Consider the following 16,339-nt stretch of genomic DNA (forward strand, 5'->3'; position numbering starts at 1 on the left):
GTTTTGATCCCCACCTGAGTCAGCACAGGCAAGCAGGGCAGGCATTGTTATCCCCTATGTTACAACAAAAGTGAGGCTCATTTGTCCAAAGTCACTTAGCTTTTGAAGCCCAGAGTTGCTTTCATCTGAAATATCTAGGCAGAAAGAGGTAAAAAAAAAAAAAAAAAGAATATTTTGGGTTCTTTCCCATTTGAATTTTTAGAGGATCATACCAAGTCCCTCCAAAACTTTGCAAGTATAGAAGAGCTTATAGCTGGATGGTGAGCTAGTTCCATGCTATAGACGGTATGGTAGAGGTGGTTTCCCCAGAGTAGCTTCTGAATCATTTACTAGTGGACTTCACATTCTGGGCCCTCAGTCATTGAAAGAGACTTTCTGTTCATTTTTCTGACAGCTGGTGACACTGTTGCAGATGTGGGTTGTCCCTCTCTATTTCACGATAAAGCTTTACTGGTGGCGGTTTCTGTCTATGTGGGGAATGTTCTCTGTTATTACCAGTTACATCCTCTTCAAAGCTACCCGAAAACCGCTCTCAGGGAGAACACCAAGGTATGTATTCCATTCGTCCCTTCCCTGACATCCTCTTTATTGTAAGCACTAAGAAGTATATTTTAATTCCATTTTCCCGGGTGGGGAAGGAGGGCATTATACTTCTTTTGCCTTCAGTAGCAAAACTAGAGATTAGCTATACTGCTGTTAGTTCACGTTCATTATTTAATGGAGACTCAGACACACCTATAACATTTATTGCTTCAGATGAAAGCCAGAAGAAAGAGAAGTGAAAGTACTATTTAAACTTTCTAGAGCACTATTTGCATATTTATTTTCAGCATTTTGTGTAACCCAGCAAATGGGTTACACACATTTTATAATAGAGCAAGAGTTAGATGTTTGTATTTCTAACAACTATGTATTTTATATCGGATAAATCATAAGCAATGGACAACTTATTCCTCTCATAACAAATGAGGCTTTAATATTCCAGTGGTCATCTTAATTACCATTGCCAACCTCTTGACATTTCTATAATTCCATCATATTGTCTACAAATCTTTCCAAAGTGCTTATAATCTCATAATGTGCCCCTACTTTTGCTTTCACTGTCTTTGTTCTCTGGATAAAATCTGAAGCTGAATCTAGATAAAATTGAAATAGGATAAAGAGAAAATGTGTAAACTGTTTTGGACAATGTCAAATTTTGATCTTTGTTGAAGAATAAATCATAAGCTCCTGTGAAATGTTTTTATGGGTATTTAGCCATTCAGATGTTTGTTCTTAATCCTCTAAAAATGTGGGAGAGACAAATATCAACTTTTCCTTCTACTTTGGAGAAGAAAAAGTATACGGTGAGAAATCAGATAAATAAATGTAATGATAAAGATTAATCTTCAAAGGTCTCTTGGCTGGCTCAACTGGAAGAGCATGTGACTCTTGATCTCAGGGTCATGAGTTCAAGCCCCATGCTGGATGTACAGATGGCTTAAAAAAGTAATTTTTTAAAAAGATTGATACTCAAATAAATTCAGGTTGATATTTTAATTTAATCCCACTTTGGGAAGAGCTTTGGGGTGGTGTTAGGAGACCTCCCAAACTGGCCAGTTTGGGGTTTTAGACAGCCTTTGGTATGGCCTGGCTTGCCCATCAGCACATGGACATATGGCACACTTTCTCCTTCTTAAAAAATGTTGTCAGTTATTTAAGACTTGTGAAAGTGATCCAAATTTTGGATGAACCAAAATGTACTTGTTTTATTCCCTGGATATAATCTATATTGTATTTCAGTGAGACTAGTTCACTTCTCCACTTAGAATGAATCACCCAGTAAACACAGTATTTCTGTGCATCTCAGCTCATTCAGTGCAGAGGAACTTCATGTCAAGGAATATGCAAATGATGCCTCATTACACGCCACGCCTCATTTATCCCAGATGGCCAGGGGCCCTTGCCCATCGTGCACCCACTTCAGCTTCTCCTGCTTGCAAGCTCTGAGCCCTGGCAGAGCCTGAGGGCCAATATGCCCCACTAACGTTTAAGGAAAGACCTAGCCACCATTTGAAGAGACAACAATGGGAAAGGCTAATTAGGATCCCATTTCTTCTAGAAAAGCAGTCTGTATAAAGAAGTTCTTGTTTATGAGAGGTAGTAGGTCCTAAAGATCTTTATGGATCTTTGTTTAATCATCATATTATAGGTAAGTCACTTCTTAGGTATTTTCCATTTGGAAACAGGATTTCATTACAGGCTAGGAAAACTGGTCAGAGCAAATCAGCATGGTGCAAAGGTAAACCCAAGGGGAGGGGTCCCCTGCGCGGACGTTGTTTAAAACCCGGTTGTTCCTCCCCCAGAGTATATCAAGCCCTCGCTGTGGGTCAGAATAACAGAGAAGGGGAAGTGAGGTTCCTCTGTACCGCATAGGCTCAAAAACAGGCCACAAACCGGCCACAAAGAGCCTGGCTTGCCCATATCAATTCCAGGCCAAGCTGTCCTTTGCGGAGGCTAAAGCACTAATCTGGTTTCTCTGCCTTCCAGTTGTAATCTAAGTAGCAAGGGGATTCTGGACTCTAGTGTTCTAGAAACGTGTACCCCCAATAAGCAGGAAGATTTGGGGGTGGTGGGGATTTGGAAAATCTAACACATCTGTAATAATTATGTGACATATTGAGCATTGACTGTGCCGAGGCTTTTGCACATGAATACATCATCTCACACAACCTTCGGAACTACCATAGGAGCTAGTGTTGTCATCTCCACTTTATAAATGGGGCAATCGTAGAAAAAATGGCCAGACTAGGGTGGCCAGTGTCCCACAGGCAGTCACGGGGAGGGGGAGCCCAGAATCATACCAAAGACTACCAGAATGCAAAACCCCTGCTCCCAGCATCATGCTGTGCCTTCATGACGTCAACAAATCGCTTGGCACAGAGAAACCCGCAGTTTAAAAAGTCAGGAACACCTGTGGTGCTGGCACAACCTTGAGAGGGGCCCCTCAAGGTGCAGAGAGGGTAGGTCGAGTTGGAGTACGCGTGGAGTTCTAGGACCCCCACTCTGGTGTTGGCAGGTGCTGTGGGGGGGGGAAGGGGGAGGCCCTCTCAGAGCTGGCGGCTCTCCCCACTGTCACCCCTTTTAGCAACATAAACTTCCTCCTCCACCAGGCTGCACTAAGCAGTGATCCAAACTGCTAGGCACTGGCAAATCAAAAGGATCAGCAGCCCAAGGAGTCACTGTGGCAGAAAGACCCCCCCCCCCTCCCCGCCAAGAACCCTCTCTGGCCCCTTTTAGAAATGACAAAGGGCTCAGAGCGACTTGACCCACCTTGTGCGGTGTCCGCGAGTTTCCGAGTTTCCCGCTCCACGGAACTCCCCTGGGCGGACCCCTCCCGTGGAGCGGGATTACACCTGCAGGAGAGGTGGAGGCGTGGCCCACATAGCCCTGCTAGCCACTTGCCTGAAGTGGGGAAGCCTTTCACCCGTAGAAATTATGTGAATGACAACTCGTGTCTCAAGCCAGCCCACCAACTCCCATGTAAAGCATCATGTTTCAGAAGGTCTCTTCCGGACTGGAATTCAATGAAGCAGGGCATCTTTTAAATAACCTCGAAACATTGCATCAGTAATATCATAGAGCGTAAGCATTTGGAGCAATGGCTCCAACAGGGAGGAAGCTAGGAGAGCTGAGAGAGTTGGAGGCAGGGCTCCAGAGGTGGGAGGTGAGAAGGTGTGGTAGTCTCTGGAGTGCGATTCTGAGTGAAGAGCGTTGTGAAAGGCAGGAACAGGGGCTTCTGAGAACCAGAGGGAAAGAGCTGAGAGACAAACAAGGCCTCCTGCTTGGGAGTAACAGTCCAGTCACCCCTTTCTTTCCTCCGGGCGCCAAGGACAGCACCCAGCTGCTCCTTCCCCTTCTACCACCTCCTCTTGTTCCAGTGGGCAGAACCTTGCCCTGTGGCACATGCCCAGTGGGTCTGGGCTGCCCACCTCTTCCCACATCCTCCCAGGCATGAAGCAGCCACACGGGCCCTTCTGTAGTTTTTCTAAGGGCTTTTACTGACAGGGATAAGGGAAACCAACAGGGTGTGGGGCTCCCTTCTAGATCATCTATACCCTTCCCCTCTATCCCCAATCTCCCACTTCTCCATTTCAACCCCGTGGGAAGAAGGAAAGGCATTAACAGTGGTCATGGTACCTGCTGGGATACGCAGAAGACCCATCCACATAGCAGGAGAAAACCAACCTGAGGCTCACTCGCGATTCCATCCTAGGGCTAGGGGAGGAGCTCTGTGAGTGGAGAGGGCTTGGGATGAGGCTGAGCTCGCTACTAATGACATCTGCCCTGGGGCTGGAGGGTGGAGGGGCAGCAGGAGCAGGAAGGGGGAGAAACTCCTGGGGGAGGAGGTCACCTCCTCCTGACTTCTCTGCTCATCTTTTGCTTACCTCCAAGCTACTCCTGCCAAAGCCACTCTAAGCTAACCCTAGGGCCAAAAAAGAGATGGGGAGGCAGGGTACCAGATAGAGAAACCATCCCTGAAGATCACTCTTACATGAGGAACATAGATGTTACAGTGAATTTGTATATGCGTGTGCATACTATTTATATAGTTTGTTGATGTATTAAAACTGTAGATTATTACTGAGTTTAGCTGATATAAACTACTTGTGTATATTACATGAAAAATAGAATTCTAGAAATTAAAAACTGACTTACAAAAATGTTTGAGGAAGATAAAATACTTCATAATATATCATGTTCTGTATTTCTCCCCATTTTACACTCCACAGATTGGTCTACAAATGGTTTCTTCTAATCTACAAACTCAGCTATGCACTTGGTGTTGTGGGTTATTTGGCTATCATGTTTACAATGTGTGGATTCAATTTACTTTTCAGGTAAGTATCTCCAATTAAGACCTTAATATCTCCAAGCACTTGTGTGCCACATTCGCCTGGCCGCATTCTCTGCATCTGGAAGCATTTGGCCCTATGATGTTCCAATGCCCACATTGTTTATAGTAGATATCATTGGTAGAGTAAATGCCATTGGTGGAAACAACCAGAAAAGTATAAGAGGAAACCCTAGAGAATAAAAAATTTTCACAGTTTAGAAGCTTTAAAGAAAATCTGTACTATGGCAAATTTTAAAGATCGCCATTAAAATTAGGCTTACATTTGTGGTAGAGTAATTCTTACTGAACTACAAATTTCCCCTCCATAAAATTCTGAAGTGTCATTTCCTTGTATATACCTTCTTTCTTAAAACCTCTAGAACTATGCTGTCCAGTGCAATATATGATAGATCATGTGACCATTGAGCACCTGAAATATGAAATAAAGTGTTTTGCAACTATAAAATACACACTAGATTTCAAAGTATGAAAAAATAATTTTTATATTGCCTACATGTTGAACTACAGTGGGATGTATCGGTGAAATTATTTCCTGTTTCTTTTTAATGTGGCTACCAGGAGACTTTTTTATTTTATTTATTTATTTGACAGAGAAACAGAGCACAAATAGGCAGAGCGGTAGGCAGAGGGCCAGGGAGAAGCAGGCTCCCCAAGCAGGGAGCCCAATGTGGGGCTCCATCCCAGGACCCTGGGATCATGACCTGAGCGGAAGGCAGACGCTTAACCAACTGAGCCACCCAGGCGCCCCTAGGAAATTTTTAATCTATATTTCTGTATTGCCATGGACAGCACTGCTCTAGAATTTTGTTTCTGGTACCCATGAAATCCCTTTTCCTGAGGACAGTCAGAAAAGGACAAAACTAAGTGCTTAGAACTTGAGTGAGAGGTAAGGAGATAACAGCAAGAAAGTCTTGGGAGCAGTCAAGGAAATCAGGGTAACTGTAACTCAGAACAGAGCTCCCACCAGAAGGATGGTTGCTGAGATGTGCTGTGGATGAAGGTTCTCATGGGCAGAGCCATGGCCGTGTAATCAACCTGTGGTCTGGAAAGGGAATTTACGACCTACCACACAGCTGTGGGAAGCAGCTCAAATAAAAAAACTCCCCAGAATCTCTCTCACATCGAAGTTCCTCTAAGTCTCTGGGACCTTAACAGAAATTGAAAGGCAGAGCTCGGGGACCCTTAACTCATAAAATAGGGAAGGAAATTGGATGGAGTGTCAGCCCTGAGGGGAAGGACTCTTCCTATGGCAACATCACTGATTTTATAAGCATTTCATGTCACTTTCAGAGCAGGAGCTCCCACCATTTTCTAGCAGGAAAGGGATAGAAAGTAATTGTACAGATCTATAATTTCTATATTATTTTGTGTATGGAAAGACACTGATTTCCTTTTTCAGCATACCATCTATATAACTTTGTTTTAGTGACTGTAAAAATATTCATAAGGATTTTATGAAATCACTGAGCCTATAGTTGTCCCAAGACTATTTTCCATAAGATTATAAGGTCCTTAGCCATGACTTCTCCTACAATGAGGCACACCAAGAACTTAACCCTTCAGGCTGGGAAGGAACTATTTTTTCACTCCTTAGTGTTATTGACTATCACTGTTTTAAGATTCTTTTCTGTGGAACCACAAATCTGTCACTATACTTTTTATCAGTTAGATTATAATACATCCTCCCCTGAACATGGAGAGAAGGTAATCTTCATTCCTCCCCATTGCCCCAGTTCTCAAATATACTCAGGCAAATCTTGAGGGAATAAAGCCATCATTTGTGTTAGAATTCCCAATTCACATCACCAAAAGATCTGTACCTCGAAGTCTACAAAGCTCTCTGCCTTTACCATTTCCTCCTCGAGTTAACAGAGCACAGAACAACCAGAAAAGGTTTCCGGAGACAGACTACCCAGCTTCCCTCCACTTCTCACTTGCTGCCTGACTCAATCAGATCTACCCGGGCGCAGAGCTAATATTTGAAACTGTTGACAGATATAACAAACCATATGTACAATGATTAAGATTCATTAAATTAGGAGCTAATTACGTTAGGGGCTGATTGTTCTTTTTTTTTTTTTTTTTTTTTTTTTGACACAGAGGAGCACAAGCAGGGGGAGTGGGAGAGGGAGAAGCAGACTCCCCGCTGAGCAGGGAGCCCGATGCGGGGCTCGATCCCAGGACCCTGGGATCATGACCTGAGCCAAAGGCAGATGCTTAACGACTGAGCCACCCAGGCGCCCCTGATTGTTCACTTCTTAAAGAAATATTTCCCTTAAAAATGGGGTGGGGATGGGGCGCCTGGGTGGCTCAGTGGGTTAAGCATCTGCCTTCAGCTCAGGTCATGATCCCAGGCTCCCTGCTCAGCAGGGAGCCTGCTTCTCCCTCTCCCTCTGCCCCTCCCCTGCTTGTGCTCTCTCTCTCTCTCTCTCTCTCTCTCTAATAAATAAATAAAATCTTTTTTAAAAAATGGGGTGGGGCTTATCATAGAGAATCCTATTATATTTGAAATATGATCCAACGTGCAAAATTTTTTTTCTGATTAATACGTGGCAACTACGGCACAGTAGCCAAGGGCCTCAAAATTGGAGCTTGAGCCCCAGTACCAAATGTCATGTTAAGCAAATCATTTCTTCTAAATCTCCATTTTTTCAAATGCAAAGTGGGGATAATCCTATCTACCTCCAGCATTTGTTAAGGAAGTAAAGTATTTGAAAGCCTTCTGTAAAATCTAAGTTTGATAAGCAGGGATTCCCAACCTGAGGAGCTTCTAAAAAGCACTGCTCTGCAGACCCCACCCCAGGCCACTTACAGTTCAGCTCCTGATCAGCAGTCTTAAATCTCCCCCAGGTGATTCTAATCTACGTTGAAGGCTGAGAACCACTGCTCTATTAAAGAGGTTCTTAAGGTTAGCTGCCCACTGGAATCACCTGGCTCTGGAGAGCTTCCAAAAATATTGCTGCCCAGGCTTCACCCCCAGAGAGTCTGGTGTCATTGGTCTGGGGTTCAGGGAGTACAGTTTTATAAGCTGCCCAGGCCTTTCTTTGCACAGCCCAGCTTGAGAACCACTAGTTAGAAGACCCTCTCAAGAATTACTTTGTCCACTTGCCACTGAGTAGTAAAATCTGAGGGGAATTTAGAGAATTTAAAATTCTTTACAAAAAAATTTTTTTAAATCAAGTAATCAAATTTCTGTTAGATACCCTGGCAGGAAATGTCCTCTAAGCTGCAGCCCTTCCCGAGCCCCCCCAACTGCCACGTTCTTATTTTACCTTACACTGTCCTTTTCAATAGAATCAAGGCTAGAGATTCCATGGATTTTGGCATCGTATCCTTGTTCTATGGCCTCTACTATGGTGTAATGGGGAGAGACTTTGCAGAGATCTGTTCGGATTACATGGCCTCTACGATAGGGGTGAGTGTTGCTTTCATTCTCTGAAACCACTACAGCACACAGAGAAATGGTCTCATTTTACATGTTTGCATCCGTTTTCAGAAATACATCAATCTTTTTTGGTTCTCCCAGGCCAGCTGCTCCCTGATTCTCCTTGCATCAAAAATTATCTTTGCTAATTGATTAAAAAATATACTTCTTATTTATATAAAGTGGTTGGGAAATAAGGCATCTCATCTTTTTATTTATTTATTTATGTTTAAGTCATCTCTACACCACCAGGGGGCTCAAACTCACAACCCTGAGGTCCATAGTCACATGCTCTACTGACTGGGCCAGCCAGGCGCCCCCAAAGACCTCTTTTTAAATAAAATAATTATTGGAAGCAACCATATCTAGCATACTCCAATTGCCAACATTGAAAGGATTAGTAGGGGCGCCTGGATGGCTCAGTCGGTTAAGTGTCCAACTCTTGATTTCAACTCAGGTCATGATCTCAGGGTTGTGAGATCAGGCCCCACATTGCACTCCGTGCTGGCCATGGAGCCTGCTTTAGATTCTCTCTCTCCCTCTCCCTCTGCCCCGCCCCCCATCTCTCTAAAAAAAAACAAAGGAAAGGGTTAGGAAAATTTTAATAGTAGTAAAAACCTCTCTAGATAGAGAGGTTTCTGTGCCTAACACAGAAAGTCATATTTGATGCACATAAAGTACTTTGGACCCCATCAGTGCCTCAGGGTTACTCCTCATAAAGATCAGTTATCATTATACATTATACATTAGAAGTAGAAGATACAAAAACTGTGCCAAATGTATTCTGACTGTATAAAATTTAAAGAATACCCCTAATAGCTTTTTAAAAATCTCTCTTAAGAGTAAACTCCAAATAGACATACTTTCTGGCTAGATGGATTCCAGATTCAGATATTAGAAGCATTCATCTACGCCTGACACATGCGCATCTCTAAAACTCACAGGGGCTCCAGGGATGATCCGGTGGTGTCAAGAATTCCATGTCTCTGCCCTCTACTGGTCTCTTGGTACACAGCAGATATGAAATGGAAAAGTTAGTGCAAGTGGCAAGGGAAGAGTATAATTCAGGACTGTTCTCTCTCTCCATTTATGGGGCAAGACTAAGTAGACATGACCCTAACTTCATCCCCATCCCATCTGCCCTTCTCCATTTATGTAGGCTCTGTCTTACTCTTTTTCTGTAGTCTGGAATCCACTTCTGTGGTGAAATGCTCGAATAAGCTACTTTTTGGAATTCCTCTGCCATGCGTCATCTATGGGACAACTGCCTTTTTTCTAATGTTTATGGTGAGCACAGGAGGGAACATTTCCACTCCTACTTCCTCCAGCAAAAGCCAGAAGCCATACTCCTTAAGAAAATACGTAACCCCTGTGGCAAGGAGCACACCTTGTGCCCAGATCTTTTCTAATACCATTCTACAATAAAAGGAACCAGGGCTCCTTGGAGAAATGGTTGACTCTAGGTCTTGGCAAGGAACATACAAATGCGCCTGGAGTATCTTGTATTGCCAGAAGTGAAGGAAGTGCTCGAAAAACCAACCAGACAAAAAAACACCACAATGATGAGGGTTATTCAAAAAGATACAGAAGCCAACTGAGAAAGCTGCCAATGGCCAGAGCTGGAACGATCCGTGCAACGGAAGAGTAGTACTAATAGCAGTAGAAGCTGCAGCTGCATTGGCTTATAACCCCAAGTCTAAAATAAATTATCATGAGTCCGTACTGATATGAATGAATGAGTGAATGAATGAATGAATGAATGGAGGAGAACAGACAAATCTACGCAGAAGAATTCCACATAGTTTATGTAGGTACTCCAACCTTAAGATGGTTGTATGGTTATGGTTAAGGTTTTTGTGTCAACTTGGGTAGGCTAAGGTGTTCAATTGTTTGATCAAACACCCAAACACTAGTCTAGATACAAACACACACACACACACACACACACACACACACACGCTATCAGGTCCTTTTCTCTGGAGAAACCTCACTGACACTGAGAGCATAACGGCCCTCTCCTTATGAATGGGCTGCTCATGGTGATTTCCTTCCAAAGAGTACAGAAAAGAAGGAATAAAAGAAAGAGTAGCTTTGGGGCACCTGGGTGGCTCAGTCTGTTGAGTGTCTGCCTTCTGCTCAGGTCATGATCCCAGGGTCCTGGGATGGAGCCCCCTGTTGATAGAGCTCCATGTCAGGCTCCCTGCTCAGCAGGGATTCTGCTTCTCCCTCCCCCTCTCCCGCTGTGTGTGTGTGCGCGCGCGCGCGCTCTCTCTCTCTCTCTCAAATAAAGAAATAAATCTTAAAAAAAAAAAAAAGAAAGAAAAAGTAGCTTTATAGTGGAGAAACCTGACAGACCCTGCCACAAGCCTGGTGATCAAGGTTAATAGCAACAGTGATAAGTCATACTGATAGCATGTACCTTCGCTATGGTGTGGTAAGAATGTCACCTCTGTTATCTTCCTCCCGAAAGCCCATAACCTCAGTATCATCAAGAGAAAGACACCAGCTAAACTCCAATTGAGGGACATTCCACAGAATACTCCCCCAAACTGTCAAAGTCATTGAAAAAAAGCAAAGTCTGAGAAGCCACCATAGTCAAGAGGAGCCTACATGGTATCCCAGATGAGATTCTGGAACAGAATAAGGACATTAGACTTAAAAAAAAAAAAAAAAAAAAAAAAAAAAAAAACTAAGTAATCTGAATAAAGTATGTACTTTATTTCATAGTAAGTGTTACTGTTGGTTCGTTGATTGTGACGAAGTTACCATACTAATGTAAGATGTTAATAGTAGGGGACATGGGGTATATGGTATATGGGGGCTTGCACTATCTTCATAGCTTTTCTTTAAGTCTAAAACAATTATTCAATGAATATTTATTTTTTTTTAAAAAGCTTCTTAGGAATTCTAGGGTCGCCTGGGTGGCTCAGTGGGTTAAGCATCTGCCTTCGGCTCAGGTCATGGTCTCAGGGTCCTGGGATCCAGCCCCACGTCAGGCTCCCTGCTTGGCAGGGAGTCTGCTTCTCCCTCTCCCTCTGCTCTTCCTGTTTGTACTCTCTCTCTCTCTCTCAAATAAATAATCTTAAAAAGCAAGCTTCTTAGGGATTCTAATGTGCTGCCAATATTGGAATCATTCTTCATCCTCCGTACTAGAAAGATGCAGGTATCCCAAGTTAGAATTCTAAAAGCATTGCACCCAATGGGGTTAGTCTGTGTGCTCCTTCTCATCACATGGGAATTAAAACATATAGCGATGCCTCAGATTACTCCAGACCTGTGCACCAATCTCTAAAATAAGAGAAAGGGTCAGGCTATAGGTAAGCTTAAAAAGCTTCCTTAAAAAGCTCTGAACTACAGCCCTGGATAAAAGACTTTTCCCCTTGAAGGATTCTTCACTGGGGAGGTTGAATTGGAGGTCGTAGTTAGCCATGTGCTTTGGGTCCATGTGGGGTTCAGTGGGTTCTTGCCTGGAGACCCTGACCCCACTGAAGCATTCCTATGGAGAAGAGTGTTTCAAGTTCTAACCCAAGGAAGAAGCAGCACAGACTCAGTGGCTTCCCTGTGTTCAGAGAAGGAATGGTATGTGCCTTCTTTTCCAACAGCGCTCTGTGCGTTTCCCCAACAGTTCTACAGCATCAGTGGGATGCCCACGAGGAGCTTGTCAGACAACGTCTGTGCCGTCTGTGGGCAGATCATTGTGCAGCTCGATGAAGAAGGGCTCACTGAGAACACCTACCAGCTCTCATGCAATCATGTGTATCCTTTTCACAGGAAGCCATACGGGCTTCATCAAGCCAGTGATGGGAGGCAATTTCACATACACTGTGTTGATCATGGGAGTTGGTAACTCACCCTTTCCCCCTCCTCCTTCTCCTCCTCCCCCCCTCAGCATCTCCTCTGCCTTGCTGAGCTACCTCCTATCCCCCAAACCCCAGGCCTTGATCCTCCGCCATCTCTCTTGTTGAGACTTTCTGATAATCCCTGCCGAATAATGAACGGCTACTCTTCTGCTAGTAATTGCGTTTTTAAAACCGAATCTTAAAGCCATACGGACTAGAAAAGCTGTAGCGTGTGCCCGAGACTCTGGCTGGGAAAGTTAGCAAAGCCGTAAGTGAACAGATAGCCAAGAAGAACCAGGGAGAGAAGGGTTTGGGGTGAGAAAAAGTGGATTTTCGGGTGCAGGGAGGAACTCAGGACTCTCCAGGTGGAGCCTGGGTCTGAATCTCACAGGACTGAACACAGCAGATTGTGCCTGGAAATAATCCCGGGAACGTGCTTGTGTCCACAGTGGTAGTGGGGGCAGCCAAGTATCAGCGTTGGTCTTGGAAAGAAGACAATGCCATAGGCAGCAGGATACCTTTGATTACAGAAGGAGGGCCCAAATCTCGAGCACCCAGTTCTTGGACCATTTGGCTCCTCTGCCTGTGAGTTCTGCCCCAAATGGCTGATGGATCTTTAGGTGTTAGGAACCAGACAAGCCTGGGCCTGGAAACTAGCATTCTTTGGGAATTCCAGTAACTGTGGAGGAAGACCTCAATATGTGGAAAGAGACTGGGATCATGAGCCCCAAGCCAAGCAGCCCATGCTGCCCCAGCATATAATTCTGGAGACCAAAGTCGTGTTTGGGTTGGCGGACAATTGGTATTTTAATTCTTTTGTAAATACAGGGGAAAGAAGGTGTCGTTTATCTTTATTTTATAGTCAATATCAATTTGATAATGTTGCTCTACACTCAGTTCAAAGTTCTGGCATCATGAGGTTGTTAAGCCACCTGTCTTTCGCCTCTGAAGCCCACCTAACTCAGTAACACTCTAGACGTGCAGTGCCTATGATTTAATCTGGACAGATTGCATTTATTCAATCCTGAGAGGTAAAAAATGGACTGAATGCATCTGAAATGTAATAGGACCCCTTACTCCAACATTTAAGCCTTACTATTTTAAGATAAGAAACACAAAGATATCCCACATGGAATTCTGTGGTGGTTTTTCAGTGTGATACCTTTCCCAAAAAACTATCCTTCTTTGGAAGAAATTTTCCAAATCTGGTCCTAGTTTTAAACGTGATTTACTTTTCAAATGTTGGACCAGTGCCCCTTTTGCCATTTGCAAGTGGAAATATTTTCTCTCTCCACCTTTAAAAGCGCTTAGGGATTGTTGTACATGTGTGCATATGCAATCTAAAATGTAGTCACCCTTAAATTTGCTTTGCAGGGAGTATTATTAATGGCCCACTTTAGCATGAGTCATATGAGCAAGGAGTGGGAAAACATGACTCATATTAACAAGGTGGGGCAGGGGAAGGAATCTGAATATTGCTCTGCAGCAATTATGCTAGCTTGGAGACTTTTCAGCATCGAGATTTTGAAGATGAGACAGAGAATATTAAAGAGGAGGTGGACATTTCAATGCTGTCTCCATGGCCCCTGACCTCTCTACCTGTCTAGAAGATGGGGCTGTACTCCAGCCCTTTTGAATAAAGGGCTGTAAGGGCTTTGGGTTTAAAATCTTTGCTATAATACACCCCTTTATGTTCATTCAAGCCTATTGCAAAAATGACCCAATTCCAAGAACATAAAACAGTGGAAACTCTTAGTTGCAGACAGATCTATATTGAGGACTTATATACATGGCCTTGACTTGTCTACACTTCACAGTCCTCCATTTGTTAGGGAGGAGACGTCATCATTGCTGTTCACATGGGCGACAGCAGGCTAGTCAGAAAAATCATGTGATCTGGATCCAGAAAGCCACATTGGGATCAACAACTGGAGAAATAAATACACCAGTAGGATGGATCTCATTACTGTTAATCACTTTGCTCAAATCTACAATGTTGTGGAACCCGAGGAAATATATTTGCAAAAGTAATTGGTTTTGAGTGATTCATTCAAATATTTATTTAATAAATAGGCCCTTAGGCACTGCTTCAGGTGTTGAGGACAGAAAAGAAAGAGACATGGTCCCACAGGTAGCCAGTGGTCCAGAAGAGACGTGGATGCTCATGGAACGTCATGATACAATGTGATATGAGCTCTAATAGGAGCATTCCCCTGCTGCTGTGGGAAAACATGGGATGCGCTCTCAACTTTAGGGGCAAAGGGTCAAACTCTGCAGACAAGGCGAGATATACAAATGAATCTGTAAATGCCTAGAGTTTCAGAATTTTATTAGGTTCATAGTCTATTAAAAGTAAGTGACTCCTCACCAGTAATAAAAAAAAAACTTGAGATAGGACTTATGAAGCTAACAGAAATAGCCGTTAAGTTTGCGGTTTATGACTACAAATAACTGAAGCCTGTCTAAGTGCCTAGGACAAGTCTGATTACATAGTGGGTAATGAATAATGCACAGAAAGTAGAACCTGGAAATGCTACGGTGAACGCATAAGAAGAGCACAATCAGCGAGGCAGAGAAATGCCATGATACATTTACATAAAATATTACTGTAAAAAAAGCACTTTCATATTCTTTATCTACTTTTAAATCTTGGGAGGATCAAGTGAAGCAAGAAGAACAAGTAAAGCCAAGGAGCTGTACAGACTCCTCAGGGTCCTAAAGCTATGGCAGCTCTGACTGAAAGCTCCCAGTCCTTGAGGGTTCCATCCTCCTGCAGAATCTTCCTTAGATAGTGATGTGCACAATCAAGTCACGACGGACGGCCATTCTCACCCTCGACTTCCTCCCCGCAGATGGGGTCATTTCCATTATGCCATCATGAAGCAGACCTTGCCCTTTAATATCTAGAAACTTCCCTAACAAGATGCCTAAGCTTTCACGAATTCTGCATCCGAGGTTGGTGTATAGTTGGTAAAAAGCAGACTTGCCCTTACTGCAAAGAGAAGGTTGATTTGAAGAGGATGATCAGTAACCCGTATCCTTTTTTTAAAAAAAGTTTGAAGTATTATCTTAAATGTTCCTGGTAATGCATTCTTCAATCTGTATTTTCATTTTCTTCATTACAGTTTTAGCAGAAATATTTGTTTTCCCTAGCCATTTATTTCAAAACGACTTCCTGGTCTCTTCTCCCCTGGGCCCATGTTACTACTCTGGCTAGGAACTTAAATGCCAAAGAAGATACATTCTACTCTATAAGCGCTTTAGTGGAAATGTGATGGGATGTTGCAAGAGATAGATAAATATATGGCAGGATCAGATAGATGGATGATAGATCTATAAATAGATGATGGATGGATGGATGGATGGATGGATGGATAGGTATGCAGGCAGATAGATGGATGACAGGTGGATGGGATGAGTGGGTGGGTAGACAAACATATAGACTAGAATAGAAATGAAATTTTTTTAAAGATATTTATTTATTTATTTATTTGCGAGAAAGCAAGCATAGAGGAGGTTTGAAGGGGGAGCAGCAGAGGGAGAGGGAGAAGCAAACTCCCTGCTGAGCAGGGAGCTCGAGGTAGGGCTCGATCCCAGGACCCCCAGGTCATGACCTGAGCCAAAGACAGATGCTTAATCAACCGAGCCACCCAGGTGCCCCTGGAATTGAAATTTTAAAAGCCCCAAATGTGAACTAGTAGAGAAAACAATTTTTAAGGTGTACTAAATTTTATTGTTTCCAGAGAGAGGATTTTTTTACCCCCTGTATTTTGGCCTTTTAAATTCCTTGGCATGCCTCATCTTGTCTTGGGTTACACCCTAGGGATAATAATAGTGAAAGAAAATGAGGACCTACGGACAGCTTATGGCAACAATCAGGATTTTAATAGACACCAATGTTCTCCAACTGAGTCCACAGGAAGCCTCAATGGCCCCATCCAGAGCTGATTAACAAAGACTTAGTCCTCAACCCCGCTGGCCCAAGACCATAATATATCTCTTGGGGCGGGGGGTGGGGGGGGTGGTTAGTAAATGGGATTAAAACATATCCCGACCTCATGCAGAAAACATTGAGAGGTTGGCGTCAACCTACCAAGTACTCTCTCTTCTCCTAAGAGACAGCCAGCCTTTCTATACATTCCGCGTACCGGTCAGCTACATTTTACAGTGCTAGAGGAG

General features: G+C 43.5%; 1 protein-coding gene across 1 annotated transcript in view; it reads left to right on the forward strand.

Moving 5' to 3' along the window:
* The window catches only part of RNF175 (ring finger protein 175), a 46,036-nt gene that overhangs the window by 28,511 nt on the left and 1,186 nt on the right, over positions 1-16,339 (forward strand). The window contains exons 4-8 of the mRNA XM_028104379.2: positions 395-549; positions 4,773-4,880; positions 8,192-8,312; positions 11,947-12,077; positions 15,093-15,194. Of these exons, the coding sequence (XP_027960180.1) occupies positions 395-549; positions 4,773-4,880; positions 8,192-8,312; positions 11,947-12,077; positions 15,093-15,194 (617 nt within the window). The remainder of the gene's footprint in view (positions 1-394; positions 550-4,772; positions 4,881-8,191; positions 8,313-11,946; positions 12,078-15,092; positions 15,195-16,339) is intronic.

This window comes from Eumetopias jubatus, unplaced genomic scaffold (genome assembly GCF_037043125.1).
Source record: "Eumetopias jubatus isolate StellerSeaLion01/CBP00866 unplaced genomic scaffold, mEumJub1_p1.0 scaffold_2, whole genome shotgun sequence".
Taxonomy (NCBI): domain Eukaryota; kingdom Metazoa; phylum Chordata; class Mammalia; order Carnivora; family Otariidae; genus Eumetopias; species Eumetopias jubatus.